This window comes from Megalobrama amblycephala, linkage group LG1 (assembly GCF_018812025.1).
Source record: "Megalobrama amblycephala isolate DHTTF-2021 linkage group LG1, ASM1881202v1, whole genome shotgun sequence".
In the NCBI taxonomy this organism is placed as follows: domain Eukaryota; kingdom Metazoa; phylum Chordata; class Actinopteri; order Cypriniformes; family Xenocyprididae; genus Megalobrama; species Megalobrama amblycephala.
This window is the reverse complement of record NC_063044.1, coordinates 68,542,962-68,567,713: the sequence shown is the minus strand read 5'-3', so window position 1 is coordinate 68,567,713 and position 24,752 is coordinate 68,542,962. Positions and strand designations below refer to the sequence as shown.

Here is a 24,752-nt window from a genome sequence, read left to right as displayed (position 1 = left end):
CGGCTGCCACGTCAGGCCCTGTGGAAGAGGAGACAGAAGGGTGGTGAGGTTTAAGTAAGGAGACGTGGAATGTGGGGTGAATGCAGTAACCTGGTGGGAGTTGGAGCTGATAGGTGACCGGGTTGATCTGCTTGATGATCTTGAATGGGCCAATGAACCTGGGACTCAGCTTCCTGCAGGGCAGACGCAGTCTGATGTCCCGGGTTGACAGCTGGACCGGTAGACTGGGGTGTCGGAACGGCGAAGGTCGGCTGTCAGTCTGCGTCTGCGCAGGGCTCATTGCAGCTGGTGGTGTGCTGAGTCCCAGACCCTCTCGCTCTCTCGGAACCAGAAATCCACATCTGGTACGTTGGAGGGTTCCCCATCCCAGGGGAAGAGTGGGGGTTGGTATCCGAGTACGCACTGGAATGGTGTGAGTCTTGTAGTTGGTTGACGTAGGGAGTTCTGTGCGTACTCGGCCCAACCCAAGTACTGGTTCCAAGAGTTCTGGTGGTCATGACAGAAGGTACGGAGGAAGCGGCCGATCTCCTGGATTTTCCTTTCCGTCTGCCCGTTCGACTGTGGGTCAAGTCAAGTCAAGTCACCTTTATTTATATAGCGCTTTTTACAATGCAGATTGTGTCAAAGCAGCTTTACATTGATAACTGGTACATAATTTGGCTGCACAGCAGCTCTTAAATAATATGCAGGCAGATCAGAAGCACTGTTGAATAAATGTCAAGAATACTATTGAATATCAAATGTCAAGTGTCCCCAACTAAGCAAGCCAAAGGCGACAGCGGCAAGGAACCCAAACTCCATCAGGTGACATCAGGTGGCAAACAAGTGGCAAATAGGTGTTAAAATGGAGAAAAAAAAAACCTTGGGAGAAACCAGGCTTAGTCGGGGGGCCAGTTCTCCTCTGGCTAACAGTGCTTTGTTACAATCAGGTTGCTATCATAAGTCTGATAGGATCGCAACAATCAAAGTATTTATTTCAGTTCCATCCAGTTGAGGATCGTATTCATCACGCCGGTATGGACGGTCTGTTGAGGAACTGTGCTACTGGCTGTCGTGTCGATGAGGCCTTCACAATGGATGATCCAGTTGACTCGATCTCTGCTTATACTTCAGGGCTACGTTGTGGTCGTGTCCAGTTGAGGATCGTATTCATCACGCTGGTATGGACGGTCTGTTGAGGAACTGTGGCACTGGCTGTCGTGTTGATGATGTCTTCACAAAGGATGATCTAGTCGACTCGATCTCTGCTTATACTTCAGGGCTACGTTGTGGTCGTGTCCAGTTGAGGATCGTATTCATCACGCCGGTATGGACGGTCTGTTGAGGAACTGTGGCACTGGCTGTCGTGTTGATGATGTCTTCACAATGGATGATCTAGTCGACTCGATCTCTGCTGATACTTCAGGGCTGCGTTGTGGTCGTGTCCAGTTGAGGATCGTATTCATCACGCCAGTATGGACGGTTTGTTGAGGAACTGTGGCACTGGCTGTCGTGTTGATGATGTCTTCACAATGGATGATCTAGTTGACTCGATCTCTGCTGATACTTTAGGGCTGCGTTGTGGTCGTGTCATGGCACCGGTCCTTGGTCTCAGCTGGATACGGCCCAGATCCGGTTGACTACGGTAAACCTCGGGATAAACAGAAAGACTAATATTAGCGTAGATGCCATTCTTTTTCTGATGTAACGAGTACATCTGGTGTTATAGGAAGTGTTCCCGGTTCCGGCTGACCTAATTTATGCAGCCTAATAATCCTTTAACGGATTTGAAAATATAAATTGATAATGTGTTATGTGTATGCCAGGTTAAAGAGATGCGTTTTTAGTCTAGATTTAAACTGACAGAGTGTGTCTGCATCCCGAACAATGCTAGGAAGATTGTTCCAGAGTTTAGGTGCCAAATAGAAGGATCTACCACCTGCGGTTGATTTTGATATTCTGGGTATTATCAGCTGGCCTGAATTCTGAGATCGCAATAAACGTGAAGGACTATAATGTATTAAGAGCTCACTTAGGTACTGGGGAGCTAAACCATTTAGTGCTTTGTAAGTAATTAGCAAGATTTTAAAATCTATACGATGTTTAACAGGAAGCCAATGCAGTGATGACAGAACTGGGCTAATATGGTCATACTTCCTAGTTCTAGTAAGAACTCTAGCTGCTGCATTTTGTACGAGCTGTAGTTTATTTATCAAGCGAGCAGAACAACCACCCAGTAGAGCGTTACAGTAATCTAACCTTGAGGTCATGAACACATGAACTAACTGTTCTGCATTTTTCATTGAGAGCATATGTCGTAGTTTAGATATATTTTTAAGATGGAAGAATGCAGTTTTACAGATGCTAGTAACATGGCCTTCAAATGAAAGATTGGTATCAAAGAGCACACCCAGGTTCCTAGCTGACGACGAAGACTTAACAGAGCAGCCATCAAGTGTTAGACAGTATTCTAGGTTATTGCGTGAAGAAGTTTTCGGTCCAAAAATTAGAATCTCTGTTTTTCCTGAATTTAGTAGTAGGAAATTACTGGTCATCCAGTTTTTTATATCAGCTATACATTCTGTTAATTTAGCGAATTGGTGATTTTCGTCAGGGTGCGAAGAAATATAGAGCTGAGTATCATCAGCGTAACAATGAAAACTAATGCCATGCTTCCTAATGATATCTCCCAAGGGTAACATGTACAGAGTAAAAAGCAATGGTCCTAGTACTGAGCCTTGCGGTACTCCATATTTAACTTGTGATTGATATGACATCTCATCGTTTACTAAGACAAACTGATAACGGTCAGATAAGTATGATTTGAACCATGCCAATGCAATTCCACTAATGCCAACATAATTTTCGAGTCTGTTTAGAAGAATATTGTGATCAATAGTGTCAAATGCAGCACTAAGATCCAGTAACACTAATAGAGAGATACAACCACGATCTGATGATAAGAGCAAATCATTAGTAACTCTAATGAGAGCAGTCTCAGTACTATGGTATGGTCTAAATCCTGACTGAAAATCTTCACAGATACCATTTCTTTCTAAAAAGGAACATAGTTTTGATGAAACTGCCTTTTCTAGTATTTTTGACAAAAAAGTGGGTGGTATCCAGATGTTAAGCTGACGGCCACACCTAGGAGTGAGTGGAAGGCTTTCCAGACACGGGAAATGAACTGTGGTCCTCTATCGGAAACAAAATCTTCAGGAATTCCGAAATACCGGAACACATGGTTGAATAACAGTTCGGCCGTTTCCATAGCAGTGGTTAATCCTTTCAGAGGGATTAGACGACATGACTTGGAGAAGCGGTCGATGATAACCAGAATGCAGGTAAATCCATCAGATGCTGGAAGGTCGGTGATGAAATCCACTCCTAGGTGTGACCAGGGTCGATTTGGAACGGGCAGAGGAAGGAGCTTGCCGTCTGGTAGATGACGTGAACTCTTGGAGGTGGCGCACTCCCTGCAGCCCTGCACGTACCTTCTGACGTCTGCCGCCATGTTTGGCCACCAGAAGCGTTGTTTTAGCAACGAGAGGGTTCCATTGACCCCTGGGTGATCAGTGCCAAGTGACGTGTGGGCTGAGTGGATGACTTGAGTGCGTCGTGACCGGGTGATGAAAAGCAAGCCTGGTGGACAACCCGGCGGAAGAGGGGATGGTCTCTTCCGACCACGTGATGGGACTTACGATGAGGGAACTTGGAATGATCAGTTCAGGTTCTTCAGATTTTTCTTCAGGAGCATGGACACGAGAGAGGGTGTCAGCCTTCACATTTTTAGATCCAGGACGGTAGGAGATGGTGAAGTGGAAGTGAGAGAAAACATGGCCCAGCGGGCTTGTCTAGGGTTAAGTCTCTTGGCAGCACAGAGATAATCAAGGTTCTTATGATCAGTTAATACAAGGAAAGGGTGTTTTGCTCCCTCCAACCAATGCCTCCACTCTTCCAGGGCTAGCTTCACTGCGAGAAGTTCTCTGTCACTGTTCTGTTCTCTGTAAATTGTAAAGTTTCTCACCAGCAGACGAGTCAGTGATGGGTTTTCCGAAAACCTCCCAGAAGTGGGAAATGAAGGCTGTCTGAGTTACCGCGGCATGTTGTGACCAGATGGAATCAGCCCATTTTAATGCCTTGCCGCTGAGTTGTGAGATGAGGAACGCTATTTTGGCTGTGTCGCTCGGGTACAGGTGCGGCTGCATCTCCAGGACCAGTTCACACTGTAGCAGGAAACCGCTGCAGTCCTCCGCCGATCCTGAGTAGGGTGCTGGTTTGGCCATGGGACTGGCGTAAACAGGTGGAGAAGGAGATGGGGCTGTGTTGACGGTGGTGACTGCAGGTGCCGGTGAAGGAGAGGTGGTTGTGGATGGCGTTGGTGGGTTGATGGTTAGAGTGCAGCGTAGCGCATCCATAAGTGCCTGGAAAGGATCCTGTTGGCTCATACTGGTTAGCGGTTTGGGTCCAGTCTTCTGTTATGACACAGAGGGGTCGGACACAGATGTACAAAGGTAAGTAGTCTTTATTGAGAAACCAGTGAGCAAATATGGAAAGCAGGGTAGAGCAGATGAACAATGGTAATGTCTGATGGTAGTTACGGTCCTTTTGTGATTGCAGATGATGGAGTCTTGGAACTGGATGGAGCTGGAGAACGTAGGAGACGTAGGAGCACTCACACACAGACGAGGAACACACTGGGAGATCGGGTTGCACAGGTGACAGGTAAGTAGCGAGCGAGGAGTCCTTGAGGTAAGCATACAGGTAAGTATAGCTCAACGAGACCAGACAGTGAGTGCAGGGTGTGAGTGCTCTATATACTGGTGGTGATGAAGGGGATAATGATGTGCAGGTGACGGTGATTAGTATTCCGGTGATTGGGAGCGTTGCATTGGTGCATGGTGGAGCCTGACGTGTCTGTGACAGTAGGATTGACCTGGTGAAATTGCATACTGGTTGAACTTGTGATGCATGTTTGTTTTATTGTTTTTTAAATTAACTTTGTCAGTGGTTGTTTTAGTGTGTTTTGTTTCCCTTCAGTACTGTAACTGTAAATGCTGCTGTGAGAGTGACTGCTGTGGGAATGACACTAAAGTTGACATCTTTATCTCTTCCGACTGCTGTTATCAATCTCTATTTTTTCTTCTTCTCTTTGAAAGTTGTGAAAACTCTATTGTGGAGTTTTTATTTTGCTATTTGAGCAAATGGGAACACAAAATATACACTGTTTCCCAGGTCATAGGGCTGCTATGCATTTGCTAATAGATAACACGTGGAATACAGACGTTAACATGATACTGACACTAGAAATCTAGCAACTTAAGCACTGGATATATAAGTTTATATATCCATACTAAAGACTTTGATAAATCTGTTTAAAATTCACATGGTAACATTTGTCTGTCTTAAAACAATTATAAAACATTGTCCAATGCATTGGCAGAAAAAAATAGTCATTATGTACAACATTACATTTGACATTCTTTTTATTTGCAATTTTAAGTGCATTTCTGTCTGATTTCCTTCACAATTTGGCTTCATTGTAATGAGGTAAATGATCTTTGAAAAACCATGTTATGAACATACAATTACTTTGTCTGAGCAGACCAGCCAACTATGGTAGTGTTCATTGATTTTTGAATAATATATTAATATTAATTTCTAATATATATTTCTAATTATAGATATGTAAAAAGATTTAATTGTAAAAAGGGATGCTTATAAGAGAGCCATGCAGAGAGCCGCGATCTGAAACTGCTGAGGCTGTGAAGGGTTTCGATTATATTACCATGTACATTGTACTCAGCATACTGTCATTCTTAAAAAGAAAACAAATTAATCATCATTTGCCTGCCTTTTTTGTTGTGGTTGTTTTTCAGATCAGCTGCTATAAAAGACAAACTGGAATCAGAAACAAGTGAAGAGGAGTATGTTTTAATGTTGTACCACCTCTGTTATAGAGATTTTTAAATCTGGCCTATAATAGAGGGCGATTCGGTCAATCTTGGAAGGAAAATGTTAGCACCATATCCATTCCAGGTGTCTAATTTGTGCTTCCGTTGAGTCATTCGTGCAAAAATCTGTTTATTTTTTAATTGTTTCTGTTTTTTGGTAAAGCTGAAGGGTATTTGTCCTAGTTGTCCTGGCATACAATATTTTGCACAACTTCCCATTTCTTTAAATCTTTGCAACAGAGATGTAGAGAGTGCATGTTAGCATGACCATTATAGACACATTCATGGGAAATACCTTAGGTTAAAATAAACCACAATTTCAAATATCAATATCAGTGACTTTGTGATTGAACTCTGCTCACTGTAAATTATGTTTTTGGGCTTCTTCTAATCTTGTGTTCAGTGTAACTCAGAGTGCTGTATAGTGACGTAAGAGGATAAAAATGGACACTCATATGTCAAGCTTGATCAGGATATAGTCAAAAGGTAAATTGAGAAGTCAACAAAATTCTAATGAATATCAATGCAAATTATAATACTTACTATATATTCAATCATGGATGCAAAACTGTTATTTATTGGTTAGTTTTATATAAGTTCTGTTTTCCCTTTCACAGATCCTGTGATAAAGAAGCCTTCAGATACTACAGTGTCTGGATTGCAAGCCCTCAGCTGCTCGTGCTCAAGGAAGTGACCCTCCACTTGAAGATGAAGATGTGACACTCTTCAGTTTCTTTTCTTTCTTTCTTTCTTTCTTTAACATTTGTAAAAAAAAAAAAAAAAAAAAAAGTACTATTCACTTCTGCAGTCACTTTTCAGTGACTTTTTTTTTCGTCCAGAATATTGCATTGTAATGCTTATTTATTCATAGATGTAAAATTCTGTACTTTTCAGTAATAGAGGTATAACTGTGTATAAATGTTTTTTTTGTTTTTTTTGGTCAAAAGATTAAATTCTGCTGTACTTTTTTAATGTACTGTAAGAAGACTTGTAATGTACACAACAATATAGTGTACATTAAAGTTTTTAGATTTCAAAGTGTGTGTGTGTGTGTGTGTGTGTGTGTATACAGCTAAAAACAGCTTTATAATAAGCTAGTAGTGTGATACTAATGTATTTGTAATGATCTGAAATTGTATTGGAAATGTACATAAAGCACGTTATTTCTTTAAATACATTTAAAATGTACTAACTGTAATTCAAGTATTAAAAGTACATTTTAAATGTATTTAAAGAAATACACTGGTGTGAGGAGAAGGCAAGATTATTTGCTTTAGTAATCTTATTTAAAATTACATGAACATAAAAATATGTCTGTGTGTATGAAGGTGTAGAGAAGCCTTTTGTCAGGTTTTATGAAGTTTTTTTTATTTTTTATTATGCATGTTCAGAAATTATTTTTTTCTTTTTTTTGCCTCAGGGCAATGTTGTGCTATAAGGGGTACTTTTCGAGGATGTCTTGGACAATACCTCACATTGACCATAATGTGTTATAAGAAGGGAAGATGCAGGTCTCAAACGCAAGTTAATTATTTACTACAGAAAGTGAAAGTAAAAACTGGCCAAGCTTTTGGCATCTGTCACTGCATTAACGGCGCATATTCACCCAGGATATTCGCATATTCGCATCAAAGCGATTAACTGTTTTATCAAAATCCACACGCATGGATCATTCACTCAACTGTACGCGAGATGGAGTGGGACGCGGAAAATGAAGTATACCCGGGCCGTAACCACTCCAAATTATAGTGGAGCTGACGGCTCACACCAGGGAAAATATGGGAGGGCATATGCCCCCCTTTGCCCCCCAGAGGACCAGAGAAAGTGCTGAGAGTGGCGAGAGCATCAAAAGTTTGGGCAGTTCTTTATGCAAATATCAAGAGAAAAACGTGGTCAGCAGCCAATCGCTGTGAGGTTCAGGTAGACATCTGTCTTGAGTGCGCCAGAGTTTATGCTAGAATTAATGGGTAAATTATACTGTTTACACATTGCCATTTTGTCAAGCCAAAAAAAAAAAAAAAAAGTGTGTGTGTGTGTGTGTGTTGGGGGGGTTGAGGGAGGGCAATTCTTAATAGACGTTTCACTCATCATATAAGCTGACTTCCTAAACTGATGTTGATTTTCCTAAAATGTATTTCTTTGAACTCACCATTATAGTGATCAGTATTCATTTTGGCTGGGCACTTGTAACTTCATTCATATTATTGCAGCAATGCAACAAGAAATCACAATAATGTTGTTTCATAGGAAGGGAAGTATTAAATATTGCTTTTAAAAGGTGACCAAACTTCTAGCTAAATCGATAAATAGTCTACTTTTCATGTCTAATAAATATCTTTTAAAATGTTGTTGCTAACAGTTATGTCAAAACAGTATGAAATATTTAATTGAGTTGATATAATCCCTCTATATTTCTGACAATATCTTGCAATTGACCATGCTTGAGTCACACACAGACTTCAACAAAACACAAAACACAATATGGGTAAAAACAGTGGTAGCTGTACTCAAGTAGGTAGTAGTCAAGAGTAAATGTAAAGTGCACTATACAGTTCTTTTTTAGTTACTGTTACTCTTGTGTAAGTTAACTATACTAAGCATTTGTCAGTGCAGCATACTATTCCTATTTCACTTAGTTTTTTTAAGGCAGTCAGTTTGCATGCTTTTTTTAGTAAGTCTAATTCGATTTTATGTTACTCACCCGAGTAGTGGGATTGTAGCAATGGAACTCTTTGTGTTTGACCTTAACTCACATAATTTGTGATTATATTGTATGAGTCCAAGCAAGTTATATTTGTAGTAAACAAATGTGGCTAACATGTATTAATTTTTAAGCAATATAGCACAAACAACCAATGAGTTACTGCTGCTCAAACAAAAGCTGTTTCTTTCATTCCCAGTCTCCCATAATATATTGATCATAAATGTATGGACACATATTTTCATTCTGTAAGGGATGCCTATACAGTATTGAACTTCTGACTGATAACTAGACCAGGAATCGAATACCACCTTTTAATTAAATTCATAAAGTGTTATACAGAGTCTACATATTTTTGTTGTAAATAATATTGTACAATGAAAACCTAACAACACTGAAACCTCTTATAATCATTACACTTGTTAGTATCACTTTCAGAATAAATAAATAAATAAATTAAATAAATAGGGGGAAATTAAGTCACTTACTCGATGCGATATTTGAGTTATAGAACATATTGGAATTGTCACTTGACAGTAATGCCTCTGTGAAAAAACAAAACAAAACATCTTGATTAAAGTTAATACTTATTGCATGCTACTTAAAAAATACTGTCAATAAATTACTTACCCGTATCAGTCATTTCTGAATTATTTTGGATATTTCTTAGTTGTGAATGTTGTGTATAAGCTTCACTGTAAATTATCTGCCCTATCTTACTGTTGAAAGTCAAGTTTATAACAACAGGGCGGAGCAGAGGTTGCTTTAGTGGAAACTCCCTTAATGTCCATAAAAGGAGATATGGTAAGAATAAACCAATCATGATTGAACTGAAACTGTGTATGTGTACTTTCCTTTTGTACACAAACCCAACTGGTATACTAAAACTATAGGTCCTCTAGGCCAGTGGTTGATAACCTATGGCTTGCGAACCACTCCTGGCTCTTTGACAAAAGTCATGTGGCTCACCAGGCCTCACCCTTTACCAACAAACGATCAAATACAAATTTGACATTACTAGAGATCAGCAATTCCTTTGCTGTAGAGCTTACCTAAGTTGATGAAAATTTTATAAAAATAGGATAACCTATTTCAGTTTGTACCGGCCAGTGTGTGTCAAGCGCTGTTTGCAACTCTACGAGTGTCACGCTCAGATTCAAGAGGCTACGCGGCATGTTTGTGGTAATGGCAAAAAGAAAGATTTATTGAACAGCAACAGAAATTTAAAAGTAGCGGAGAGTGGGGACGGTTGCAACACTTTTTGCATTTCCTTCAATTTCTTAGAGGCCGTTTGTATTTGAATAATCTCAATACTGATGCTCAAACAGCTTTTGACAGTTTATAAAAAAGGGAGATACCTGGCTATTAAAAGATATAATTAGAAGTTAGTAATTAATTACTTTTTAGAGTAACTTACACAATACTAGTTCCCTTTCAGTCGGTCACGTTCGACGTACGTCAGTAGTGACCGACGAATTGGGATATCGCTTAGAGAGCCCTATCATCTTCGTGTAAACTAAAACAAGCCAATGGAATTGGCGTGCGATATTTGCATAATGCGCACCGCCCCCGACAGGTGTATATAAATAGGAAGCGGATGCAATCGCACTCTGTCTTTCGCTTCGGAGCCATTCTCTGGTGTCCTATTTAGAAGACTCTTTTCTTCGTTTGTTATTTATTCTAAAACAAAAAACAGAAGAGGATCACAGCGAGCTTTTAGTGCTGGTGAAGAGGGCACGTTCAGCGAGGTCGCGAGTGTCCGAGGAGCTGAGCTATAAGCTCTAAAACTGCTGTTTTTACAGCAACACAAAGAGTGTTCCTGGAGCGAAGGCTGTCTCCCTCCACCCTGAAGGTGTATGTTGCCGCTATCGCCGCACATCACCACGCAGTTGAGGGTAAGTCCCTGGGGAAACACGATCTGATCGTCAGATTCCTGAGGGGAGCGAGGAGATTAAATCCTCCTCGCCCTTCCTCCGTACCCTCTTGGGATTTGACCCTGGTTCTCACAGCTCTCCGGGGTCATCCCTTTGAGCCTTTGCAATCAGTCGACCTGAAACTATTGTCTCTTAAGACGGTTCTTCTGGTTGCATTGGCTTCCCTGAAGAGGGTAGGGGATCTGCATGCATTTTCGGTCGACGAAACGTGCCTAGAATTCGGGCCCGGTGATTCTCACGTTATTCTGAGACCCCGGCCTGGATACGTGCCCAAGGTTCCTACCACTCCCTTCAGAGATCAGGTAGTGAACCTGCAAGCGCTGCCCTCGGAGGAGGCAGACCCAGCCCTAGCTTTGCTCTGTCCCGTCCGCGCTCTGCGCGTTTACGTGGATAGAACGCGAAGCTTCAGGACCTCAGATCAGCTCTTCATCTGTTACGGAGGCCAGCAGAAGGGAAAGGCTGTCTCCAAGCAGAGGATGGCCCACTGGATAGTGGATGCCATCGCCTTGGCGTATGAATCCCAGGGCGTGCCTTGCCCGCTCGGGTTGAGAGCCCACTCCACCAGAGGGGTGGCCTCTTCCTGGGCGCTGGCTCATGGCGCCTCGCTGACAGATATTTGTAGAGCTGCGGGCTGGGCGACACCCAACACGTTCGCTAGGTTTTATAGCCTACGTGTAGAGCCGGTATCTTCACGTGTACTCGCATCCACTAGTCGGTAGACGTGCTGTGCCCACTCTAAGTGTCGGCTTGCAATGCCATTCCCGCCACTGGCCGGATACGTGCATACTTCTCTCCAGTCGCGTTCCCCGCTTGGCGAACCCTGTCGAGCTCCTCCGCCTCCCCCTTCGGCTCGGACATTGCGGAGTGTCTGATGCCAGGCCTACATCCGTCGCTGACGCTGTCTGTTGGCTGGGGCCCATATGTCGTGACCCTCTACGTGAGCGGTCCCATATGTGTATTTTCCACGGTTTAAAACTCCCTACGGGCCGAGTCCGTGTCTTTCCCTTAGCAGAGCCAGCTCTGCTGTCACCTGTCAGATGAGTCTCCCCCTACCAGGTGGAGCCATCCCAGGGACTCCATATGCGTACTGCCCCCGGGCCAGTCCATATGTGTATTCCCACGTAAACTCCTCCCCCATTGGGTAGGTAGTGGTCTCCGCAGCGTCCCTTCGGGTTCGCTTCCCCAGTGTGTCTAGTTTACTTAGTGGGTAGTGGTTAGACAGCAGTAGACTCTCTCGGTGTAAGCTCGCCCCCTTCACCGTCAGCCGGTGCTATGGGCGGCTGAGCTTGCGCTGGGCACTGGAAGGGGTTTCGTAACTGTGGCGTTTTAGTTGGGATCCCAATTCGTCGGTCACTACTGACGTACGTCGAACGTGACCGACTGAAAGGGAACGTCTCGGTTACGTATGTAACCCTCGTTCCCTGAAGGAGGGAACGGAGACGTACGTCCCGTCGCCACAGTTTCTGTACCCTCGCTGTAGTGCGGACACCAGTTGTCTCCTCAGCGAAAAACAGAGTGCGATTGCATCCGCTTCCTATTTATATACACCTGTCGGGGGTGGTGCGCATTATGCAAATATCGCACGCCAATTCCATTGGCTTGTTTTAGTTTACACGAAGATGATAGGGCTCTCTAAGCGATATCCCAATTCGTCGGTCACTACTGACGTACGTCTCCGTTCCCTCCTTCAGGGAACGAGGGTTACATACGTAACCGAGACGTTATGCTGAGTAGTTATGTAGTTATGACAAGCTTTTACATTAATGCTGTCACTGGGGTAAGATATTGAAGATAATTTAAGCTCCTCAGATGGTAAATCAACCTCATAATGAAAGAACAATTAATTATATATTGAAACTTATTTATTGTTTTTTGCATATTTGTGTATTTTAATTGTATATGGACCTAATAAAGTTAGTATTATTAAAATAATATTGAAAAAACACGTTTTTTATAATATCAGACAATATTATTTTTACTTTGGCTCTTTTAGAAAAAATCATAAACAAAAAAATGAAAAAATGTCTCTTTGGTCAAAAAAGGTTCCTGACCCCTGCTCTAGGCAGTGCCAACTCACACCAGGAGCATTTTAGGAGCGAAGCGACAGGATTCACGAGACCACATGATTTGGCTGTCTGACCTTTTTTTCCTTGATTTTTCGTGTTTTTTTTATTTTTTATTAATCAATTATTTTTTTTTTTTGTCCGGTTTAATTGTTTATTGCTATATACCATACTTTATTTTGCTGTAGCCTACAGACAAAGTTAATACACTTAAAAGTCCAGTTGTGGATGACAAGAACAAAACATTTTCAAGTTTTTCAACTTCGAATCTCTTGTCGTCAGTTTCTGGCATTCTAGTGATGTGAAATATGAGCGGAAGTTTACACAGGGTGATTATTTTGACTTTATTTTGTATTTAAAGGGGCTATATGTAAGATTTTTACTTTAATAAAGCATAAAAATACCCCAATATGTTAAAAACAATGCTACAGCCAGATATTCAGATATTCCTAGAGCCCTTTTAAGCTGCGTGCGGCATCTGTCAAAAATAGGCGAGGCACCTATCTTTAGTGAAGCGCACACGCATGCGGTGTAAACGAGGCTTTAAGGCTGCTCTGTGCCTGCTCAAAATTCTGTGTAAAGACATAATGCTGCATAAAAGCCAGACCAAACTATGCCTGCTCTGACCCACCTCAGTTCCTATAGTAAAGTATACAGTTGAAATGGCTGTGTAAAGCATTTATGCCACCTCTGAGCAGCATTAAAAAGTGCGTCAAGACACCTAAATGCCGCTTCAGGAGCACTTCTGTGCCACATTTGGCACATATAGTGAACTGTGGACTGTCTGACCAGCATGCCGGTGATGCTGCTGAAGGGCAAAAAACCCAGAGTAACATAATTACAACATAATAATTATGTCTGCCAATCTCTGATATACATTATATTAACAGATTATCCAAATCAAAAATCAATATCATACACCATATCGGCTTCAGGGGAGGTCTGGAGTAACAGTATTTGATCAAATACACACACACATACAGACTTGTTTAAACTTTATTTTCATATTTGGTGGCTTTTTGTCAAAAATTTACACTTTTGGATGGTCCTAGAGATTTTTCAAGGGAGGGGTTTGGCAACACTGCACTAGATATTGTTGAAAAGTGTTTTTTTGTTTGTTTGTTTGTTTGTTTGTTTGTTTTTTGGTGCACAAAATGTATTCTCATCACTTTATAATATTAAGGTTGAACCACTGTAGTCACTTGAACTGTGTCTTGAAATATGTCTTTAGTACCTTTCTGGGAATCTGAAAGTGTAAATGAACTTGCTGTCAATAGAGTCCTCACTGAGCCATACGATTTCATCAAAAATATCTCAATTTGTGTTCTGAAGATTATCAAAGGTCCCACGGGTGTGGAACGACATGAGGGTGAATAATTAATGACATTGTTTTCATTTTTGGGTGAAGTAACCATTTAAGTTATTGTAGGTAACAATATTCATTTTTTTGTGTGCTTTACAATTAATGTAAACTGCAATGTGTTACAGTTAAACTGAGCACAGTTTATTACAACAAAAGTAATAACAATGTGAGGAAAAATTAAATTACATCTTGTTTATATTCATGCCAGGTGAAGAGTAAAAAAATCTGAACAAAGTTTAAGTACATTATTGTACATTGACAGCAGAACAGAAAAAAATAAAGAATACAAAGTGGAACCCAAATGTAAAGATCAGAGGAAGTTACTGCAATCTACTGGGTTCTACATTTATGAGTTCTACAAACTCAGGACTGGAAACATGGACTGGCAATTCATAAGGACAACAACTTTATGTCTTTGTTTTTGTCTTTTTATGTGGCTGAATTAATTATATTAAGTGATATTATATTGCAATATTACATCTTAAAGGGATAGTTCACCCAAAAATGAAAATGTGATGTTTATCTGCTTACCCCCAGCGCATCCAAGATTTGGTGACTTTGTTTCTTCAGTAGAACACAAATGATGATTTTTAACTACAACCGTTGTATCTCGTTATATGTTTTATAATGGCAATGGGAACTTCATCTATAAGAGTAAAAAAAAAACATGCACAGACAAATCCAAAAAACACCAAATTAAACTTTTACCTCTTATACACCACCGTGTTTAACTGCCCTCCCCATCCGGTGTGTGAGGTCAGAAAACTCGTTCTGATGCCAGAAGTGATCTCTCGTGCATATTCTTCAATGAGTGCAAGACATCACTGCCACTGTCAGAGCGCGATCGGACATCACTAACCGAATGTGGAGGGCAGTTGGACATAGAGGTGTATTAGAGGTAAAACATGATATAAACACTGTTCGGTTTCTCACACAAACCGATCGTTTCGTGTCTTAGGATATCAGTGTGTCGTCACGAGCTGCAGGGTTTAATTTGGATTTGTCTGTGCATGTTTTTTTGACTCTTATAGATGGAGTTCCCATTGACAAGCATTATTTGACTGACAGACGGCAACGGTTGGAGTTAAAAATCATCATTTGTGTTCTACTGAAGAAACAAAGTCACCTACATCTTGGATGCGCTGGGGGTAAGCAGATAAACATCAAATTTTCATTTTTGGGTGAACTATTTCTTTAACCTTATGTGCTAAACTAAATAATTGTACATTTATGACAGGCAAATGCTAAACAGAAATGTATACATACATGGCTTTACTAATTTACCAATAATATACCTTTTCAGTTTGCCAATGCACTGTGGTTAAATGAGACTGTATAAAAGCTGCATAAAAATTAATAATGTGAAATAAAAACATCAGATTCGCTATTGTATGCCTTATCAAAATACATCACATTTACAATTTACACAATATCTCATTTATCATCACATGCATTTTTTGTAATATATACATATAAAGAATAGCCTACATTAAGATGAAGCTGATTAAGTGTAATTGTCCCACTTTGTCAGTATTCACAGTCATTGCTTGTTGGCTAATTTGCTGAATGTAAACTCGTCACAGGAAATGTTCACAAGATGAAGACACTTTGATCAAATCTCTTCAGCTAATCAAAGCAGTATTTACTGTTCCATAATAATAAACATTAAGAAATATGACCTAATTAAGTGTTGTTTACATCCTCTGACATTTAAAAGGAAAAAAATAATGGGATAGTTCACCCAAAAATTAAAATTTTGTACAGTTATTCTGTTTAGTTACAAACTTTCTTCCAAATATCTTCCTCTGTGTTTAGCAGAAATTAACACAAGTTTGAAACAACTTGAGTGTGAGGTAAATGATGACAGAATTTTCATTTTTTTTTGTGAACTATCCTTTTAAAAGATAAATAAGGCAGGAGTGTAAATGTGATTTGAAAGCTATAGGGCAGAAAATGAGGCTTCATCTGAACAGGATTCATTTAACTTGACAAAATAAGCCCATAACTTGACTGGCGTAAAGTCCTGTAAGGACACTGGAACTTGTCTCCATTCTCCAGCTTGCAATTGCATTTTAAAGAATGTTCTTGAATTCTTTGTTTTGGGCTTGAAGTGAAATCGTCTGAACACACTTGATTTTGCTTATGAACCTGTTTTCCAAAAAAGGAGGGTTGGTTAAACTTAGCAAATATCTTTATATTTTGTATATTAGGCTACTATTATTATGTATTCATGACAATAAATAAATATAAAAGAACAATCTGTAATCTTACATTACAGCTCTGTGTGTTCAGAAACTCATGCTCCAGAGATTGTCTGAACTCCTTGTGTAATTTTTTCATTTCTTTGACCTCGTAACTTTCCATCATTTCATGGTATTCTTCTGCAGTCTGTGAAACAAACATATGAATATGCTTAAAAACTGAATATAGTCAACAGGATATATAGATATTGACTATCTAACCACTTCAAAATATCTGGAACATGAATGTTCATTATTATGGTTTCATCTTATGACTTGATCTGAGTGACACTTGAATTTGATTGGCTGTTCCAGTACAGTCCAGCAGCACCAGGACTGTCCAGTGTTTGTGTCACAACACTTATCATAGTTTTTATCTGTGCTTTACACACTTTTCAGCATCACATGACTGTTTTATGAGTGAGTCGACGAATCATTTACTCAATTCAAAACTATGAATTCACTGTTGCTCAGAGACATAGTTACTCAAACCTCTTCTTCACTGAAATGTTATAAATGTATGCTGGTACAGCGTATGACCTCACCGGCTCTTCAAAACATTCTCCAAGCTTGAAGGTTTCCATTCCAGGGAAAACCATCTGGCATTGGAGCAGGTCCCTCAAATTCACGGCTACGAGGTGCAAAAGCTCATCCTCGTAGGCAAACACCCTTCCATCTTCACCCAACAGAAGCACCAACTGCAGACCAAACGCGTCACATGGGAAGTCATCAATGGCACCAATCACCTCCATTTCCGTCCGTTCTGGCAGGTAATAATCTTTCCAGGCTTCAAGCTGTTCTTCATCCCCTTCGTACACGGTTCCTTCCTGTCCACAAATTCTCAGAGCAGAACCTCTTGGTTTCAGGAGTGGGATCTTCAAGTCACGATTACGCTTTACAAAGTTTGCAATCCCACTGAGGTCCACGGCATCTAATGCAAAATTATTAGTAGTTAATAACAGATTAGAAATGACAAGAAATGACATGCAGACAAGGACATTTATGAGGTGTTATAGTATGCAACAAGTGTGCAACAGTGAGTTTATTTCAACTTTTGTACACAGAATGTAAATTACACACAGATTTCATGAATCTCTATCAATCAATTTTATTTCAAGTTTTGTAAAGTGTCCAGGAATAAGAGGTACGGATGAATCCTATTAACCATATCATAAATCATCTCACGCTCGCTGTCTTGATTGTGACTCTTCGTCCCACAAAAGAGAAGTCTTCACACTCTTGCTTGAATCCTGATGGATCTGCCAGAGAATAAGTCCAGAACACATCATGATATTCATGAGATTTGTGCAATGTCTTCTCATCCGCATTTCCCTCTCCATGAACAGGGACAGATCCTATTCTTACTCTCCAGTTTGAGATTCATTTGTTCCTTTCTTTCTATAATTGAACCACTTGACACATCTGACTGAACAGCATTTGTGCGAATAGACAGGGAATGATACTAAAACCGTATGTGGTGTTTAAATTCATGTGTGCCTTTAATCAGAAATAAGCCCAAGTGTTATTTACACATGATAACACCAGTGAATATGATGCTTTGTGTGTTTCTGACGTCAGTCATTTATATTAAGTGTACTGAGGGTCAGCTTGCTTCCATTTGAGCCATTTGATGCCTTGGTCTCTTTATGAAGATTTTTTGGAGAAGCTCATGTTCGTCCAAGTGCTGATCCAGGTGGGACGCGTCTTCTCTAGCCGAGGTTTGCTGCGATCACAGGTTCTTCCGAATGTAAGAGGCATGTTTGGGAATCTCTCTCAATTTACAGTAATACTCTGTATAGACGATCTGTGCAAATGCCACAGAGTTACTGGTCAAGATCTGCTTTCGGTATTTGCACACGTGCACTACACAGTCCCATTACTACAAAATGGGAGTCTCCAAAACATGACAACATTGTCGTCGATCAGCGGGCGATTCTTTCTTTAACGCAGTGTGTCTGTCAGTGAACAGCACATGGTCCATTACAGCTTCAAACACTGAGAGAAATGGCAGCTTGAAATCTCACTCATCCTTCTGTTACAACTAGCCATCTTAAAAGAGTTTAATGTTTATACAAACCTGATTCCAAAAAAAGTTGGGACGCTGTACAAATTGTGAATTAAAACAGAATGCAATGATGTGGAAGTTTCAAATTTCAATATTTTATTCAGAATACAACATAGATGACATATCAAATGTTTAAACTGAGAAAAGGCATCCCCTCTTCTTTTTATAACAGTCTGCAAACGTCTGGGGTCTGAGGAGACAAGTTGCTCAAGTTTAGGAATAGGAATGTTGTCCCATTCTTGTCTAATACAGGCTTCTAGTTGCTCAACTGTCTTTGGTCTTCTTTGTCGCATCTTCCTCTTTATGATGCGCCAAATGTTTTCTATGGGTGAAAGATCTGGACTGCAGGCTGGCCATTTCAGTACCCGGATCCTCTTCTACGCAGCCATGATGTTGTAATTGATGCAGTATGTGGTCTGACATTGTCATGTTGGAAAATGCAAGGTCTTTCCTGAAAGAGACGACGTCTGGATGGGAGCATATGTTGTTCTAGAACTTGGATATACCTTTCAGCATTGATGGTGCCTTTCCAGATGTGTAAGCTGCTCATGCCACACGCACTCATGCAACCCCATACCATCAGAGATGCAGGCTTCTGAACTGAGCGCTGATAACAACTTGGGTTGTCCTTGTCCTCTTTAGTCCGGATGACATGGCGTCCCAGTTTTCCAAAAAGAACTTCAAATTTTGATTTGCCTGACCACAGAACAGTATGGTTTTCCAGCCTTGACCCTTACGCACAGAGATTGTTCCAGATTATCTGTATCTTTGGATGATATTATGCACTGTAGATGATGATAACTTCAAACTCTTTGCAGTTTTTCTCTGAGAAACTCCTTTCTGATATTGCTCCACTATTTTTCGCCACAGCATTGGGGGAATTGGTGATCCTCTGCCCATCTTGACTTCTGAGAGACACTGCCACTCTGAGAGGCTCTTTTTATACCCAATCATGTTGCCAATTGACCTAATAAGTTGCAAATTGGTCCTCCAGCTGTTCCGTATATGTACATTTAACTTTTCCGGCCTCTTATTGCTACCTGTCCCAACTTTTTTGGAATGTGTAGCTCTCATGAAATCCAAAATGAGCCAATATTTGGCATGACATTTCAAAATGTCTCACTTTCAGCATTTGATATGTTATCTATATTCTATTGTGAATAAAATAGTTTATGAAGTTTATGAGATTTGTAAATTAGTGCATTCATTTTTTTATTCACAATTTGTACAGTGTCCCAACTTTTTTGGAATCGGGTTTGTATTTTCTTTCCTTAGACTAGGTTTGGTGATTATTTTAATGAGATTTTTCAAAGAAAAATTACGCTGGTAAAACCAGGCATGTAACAGTTTATCCTAGCTCAGACATTTTTAACTTGTCCTTACCTTCTTTAATGAACGACAAAAAATCCTCCTTGATTCTGTCTGGGGATCTGATGGAAAAAGGATGGGATGACATTTTTTAACAGTCATAATTGAATATTCATGATATACTGATATATAATATTAATATAATAATTCTTGATCATTTATTTTTTATTAGCTATTATCTTTGTTGATTTTGCATTGCAGAGTATAATTACCAATACAGAGGTTATAGCCATAAAACAAAAACAATAAAAGAACTAAAAGGTATCTTCCATCTGAATTCCATAAGCTAAAATACTTTTGCATAAGCATCTCATTATTTGTTTTGAAACTTTGACTTGTTTATAGTACAAGAAGAGATCCCTGTACACCAGTTAGCTTGCTGTCTGATGGTCCTGCAGATGAATAGTGATGGCGCATGTTTTTGTGTAATATTGTTATGGAAATACACTTACTTGGTTATCATAGTTCGACTGAAGTCGTTCAAGTTGTTCAAGTTTTGAAAAGTTGAGGTACATGGTAAAAAAAAAAAAAAAAAAAAAAAAGTAAAAATTTGCAATATATTTTTATCACATCAATAAATCTTAGCCTGGCACAATTTTATTTTATTAGGCCTACATTTCACTCATGATATGTGCACATATAATATAAAAGAAGATTTAAGATATTACTTGTTTTAAAATTTAATTTCATATGCAATTTCTTTAGCAAATAATTAACATGATCAACATTAAACAAAATGACTTATACTATAAATAATTTGAAATAAACAGGAGCAAACATTACCTGGCTGAGAGGGCGGAAATGGACGCAGTGAACTGGAAAGATGGGCACAGTCCTGCGATAACAGAAACAACAACACAATTATTATTATTTTTATATTATTATTATTTTTTTAATGGTGACATGTTGTGAAAACTAATAATAACAAAGTAGAGATGTACTCGTGTACTCGTACTCATTAAAATGCTCCGATACCACAGAGCGTATACAATAGCTGTGTCCACTTTTCTGTCCCTAGACTTTACAGAAATATTACACTTGAAAAACACTTTAGGATTATAATTTTTTATATATTTTAATATGAAACAATGTGTTATTGAACAATTAAACCTTCTTGAGCATCAATGTGGCAATAATTGTTTTTTAATTAATTATAAAAATTCTCAGAAGTGCTCGTCCCCACAGTCATGTACAGAGGGAAAGGGCTTTATTTTGAGCTCAGAAACAGGCTTTCTACCATTTCAAATACAATAATTATACATAACTATCAAATATATGATGTAAATGACATTAAAAAAAACAAATACTGAATAAATATTATAAAATATATAATGAATGTAGTGGCCCCCTGGAGTTGTGTCACTGGTGTTACCTTTAACAAAAATCTCTTATTTTGAAATAAAAAATGACACATATGTCATTATGACACATACCATGTATTTGATATAACAATGAAAATATTTGAAAAACAGTTATAAACAAGTATTGATGCAATCCTTTACATCTTAATTCTTGAGTGTGGCAGAATTTCCTTCTTCCTATTTCCTGAAGATCCATTAAGAAAGGCCAATGGAAAATTCACCATCTCTTTTCAGTTATCAGAAATTTTAATATGAAAATCATAATTTCATATGAAGCTTTCAGTTGAAGTCACTGGTGTGACCTACTTTATTGTTAGGGAATTAAAAAAAAAAAAAAAAAAAAAAAAAAACTAGAATATAAATGGATTAAACGACTTAATTTAGTGAATATATCATGACTGACAACATGTGGATTGATACCTTGCAGCAGCCATTTTGTAAAATGCATTTTTCATGAAAATTGTCACTGGTGTTACCCGTTTACAGATAAACTTTATTCAAAGCTATTCATTAAATTATTTTGTAAAAATTGCACTAAGATTACATGATTATACCTTTTCTTTCTCGTTGTTAATCCTCCTTTGGGCAGATATGGCTAAATTCAGTGCAGCGACTTTATGGACAGTGTATTTTACAGGCAGTTTTTAAATGCTGTTAATGATCTTTTTCTGACTGCTTACACTAAGTGTCAATGGTAGTCTTTGATTGTACACCATATGTAAAAATTTAGTCTCATCATCTACCGAATTATAGTTGAAAAATTAAGGATCTTTGGTCTTATGTATACATCAATGGAGATTCATTGTGTCACTGGTGTTACTGTTTTTTGTCTGTCACATTAAATAAAATGTGTCATATGTGACATGGTAATAATTTTACATTCATTGAATTCTGCCACACTCAAGAATTAAGATGTAAAGGATTGCATCATTACTTGTTTATAACTGTTTTCAAATATTTTCATTGTTATATAAATACATGGTTGCACAATTGAATTAACATCATTCAATCACACTTTTAACCTGATTAAAAAAAAACAAAAAAACACACACAATCTCCTTATTTTTTGCATTATCATTATTATTCTGTAACTCTGACTGCATGTGCTGAAAATTGAGAAATAATATTTCATAAAAATGTTTAAAAATGCCAGAGAAGTAAGGTAACACCAGTGACAAAAAAAATGGTACATTTAAATAAATGCACAAAAAAAATTAAACTTCATTAAGCTGTCATTGATGTGTATTCATAAAGTCAACGTGTAATATAATAACGTGGTCTAAGTCATCTTGTCATACCAAAAGTGGACATTAATGACCCAACTACAGTGCTTGTGACAAAGAAACACCAACAACAGAGCAAACCGAGAGCAGAATGGATATATCCGTGAAGGATATCTATGAAGTAAATGTATCGAATTAACAGAATGTTAAACAAATAAAACATTTACGTCTATATACTGCTGCTGTGAATAAGGGAAACACGGAGAGGATTGAGCGCGCGCCATCACAGATGAGCACACTTTCCATTTTCACAGACGTCACTGTAAAGTTTCGGTCGAATATGTCAATAGCAAATAAATTAAAACAAGGCACATGTTACTAACTAACTGACAGTAAATAGAGTCCACTTCTGTTGCATGCTCTTGATTGCTGATCGCTCACTCAATTAGTTTTTTTTTTTCAGCATTTATTAAGATTTTCATATAAGAATATATAGAATATTTACGAATAAAAACATAGACAAAGATCCTACACTGTCATGTGACCTAAAAACAACAGCTGAACAGCTGAAATAACTAGTTTATTCAAAACTAAAATGTTATTTAATATGACCCCGAATCAACCCGTTTCCATTAGGTTAAACCAACACATTTTAATTCCAGTTAGATCAGGCATAAACATAAGCTCCTTTAAGTAACAACTACCACATTTTACAGTGTAGATATGTTCTAGGCTCCCAACAACTTCGATTTTCAATATAACCTCACAGATTACACCAAATTTTAGGCCTTGATTAGACCTTAAAAAAACCCTTACTTACCCAACTCCTGTCACTGGGCAATCTTTTAGTGGTTGGCCTTGCAATACAAAGTCTATGGGTGGTTACGTGGAAAAACACCTAGAGGTGTGGTTGTTTTTCAAGCTCCATAGGTGGAGCTCCTGAAAGGTGACAAAGCCCTGGCAGTGGCACTAGTACGCATGTGTTAGTATTTTTCCATCCAGCAACGCATGCAAAATTTAATTGATGTCACTGGTTGCTTAAACATAGCTTGTCTGAACAGGTGAGCAACGTCCTACACCCATTGTGGCTATGCTGTTGACATAGACAGTGATGTGTAGTGTTTGATTTGATATTGGCAAATGACCAGTATTTTGTTTACGTTACTGTAATAAGTAGCTAATAAGTCTAGCTCTCTATGAGAACATGAGGAGGAAGGCTACAGGTTGATCATAACATCAGGCCTATTGTAGCAACTGCACTTTTTTAACTTCTATTCTCCAAATTAAAACTTCATTATGATGCTGTTGGATAAACTCGTGGACAAATTAAAACCACACTATGGCATACATTCAGAGGGAAATGTAATTGATGTCGGTTTTAACAGAAGGGTTAAACAGGCTTCTCAAGGCAAGGGTGTTTTTCATAAATGTCAAGACAAGTTGTCCAATTTTTATTTGGGCTTGTCATGGCTTGATATGTTTATGCTCTGGGTGTTGATTGACTCAAATGGTGTTATTCTGTTAGTCACACACTGATCCCATTCCTTCTGTCTCTCCCTCAACTTTCCCATTAATTCTCTACTATCAAATATAGAGCAAAAGATAAATATATAATAATAATAATAATACAAATAAATAAATAAAAACCTTTATAAAAACTAAATAAAATATTTTTGTAAAATCTTTTGTTTGCAATAACATTATTTATTTCAACAATTACAGAAAACAGCTTTGAATATTACTGACCATATCTAATGATCATTGCATGAGTGAAAAAGACATGAGAAGACATTCAGGTTTAACCTCGAAACCTAGGTGTGCCTCATCTGTGCTCATGTTGTCAAGATCTCAATAAACCAGTCAGAACATGTTTGATCTCTGTATGATTACGGGCTTATAAAATGTGTTCAGTGTAATATAATCAATGAGGAAGTTGGAAATTCAGACTGGACCTTGACTTGACCTTCCACTGAAACATCACCACAGTAGATGATTATAATAAAATGACACAGTGACACAATGGAAACATTCAAGTCCATGTGAGGGTGTGAAATACTGAAACGTATACATCCCTTCATCACGCACTTCCAAAAAAAAAAAAAATGTAATAAAAAAAAAAATGTAATAAAAAAATTAAAAAGGGAAATACTTTACAATAAGATTTCATTTGTCAACATTAGTTAACATGAACAAACAATTAAACTTCTATAGCAATTATTCATAGTTACTCTCAATGTTTACTAATACAATTTTAAGATCAAAAGTTGCATTTGTTAACATAAATTGATGCACTGTGAACTGACATGAACATGACCATTTTAATTAAGCACCATTAACAAAAGATAATAAATGCTGTAAAAATATATTGTTCATTGTTAGTTCATGTTATAGTTTATGCTTGAATTAATGGTAACAAATAAGACCTTATTGTAAAGTGTGACCAAAAAGGTAGAGAAACAGCAACGAATCTACATAAAACCTTTTCCACTGTATGGGACTTG

General features: G+C 38.6%; 1 protein-coding gene across 2 annotated transcripts; it reads right to left on the bottom strand.

Moving 5' to 3' along the window:
* Positions 1–15,774: 15,774 nt before the first annotated feature.
* On the bottom strand, positions 15,775–23,149 carry LOC125247828. Of its 2 annotated transcripts, none has more exons than XM_048159337.1 (7): positions 23,072–23,149; positions 20,451–20,502; positions 20,120–20,137; positions 19,683–19,729; positions 16,780–17,165; positions 16,266–16,382; positions 15,775–16,142 (listed from the first exon to the last, which is right to left on the bottom strand). In XM_048159337.1, the coding sequence occupies exons 3-7, from the start codon at positions 20,128–20,130 to the stop codon at positions 15,975–15,977; spliced, it is 729 nt and encodes a 242-aa protein (XP_048015294.1). In that variant the 5' UTR covers positions 20,131–20,137; positions 20,451–20,502; positions 23,072–23,149; the 3' UTR covers positions 15,775–15,974. The 2 variants fall into 2 exon arrangements, with proteins under 2 accessions (XP_048015294.1, XP_048015303.1); XM_048159346.1 differs by having other exon boundaries at positions 16,780–17,972; positions 23,072–23,087.
* Between the last annotated feature and the right edge of the window lie 1,603 nt (positions 23,150–24,752).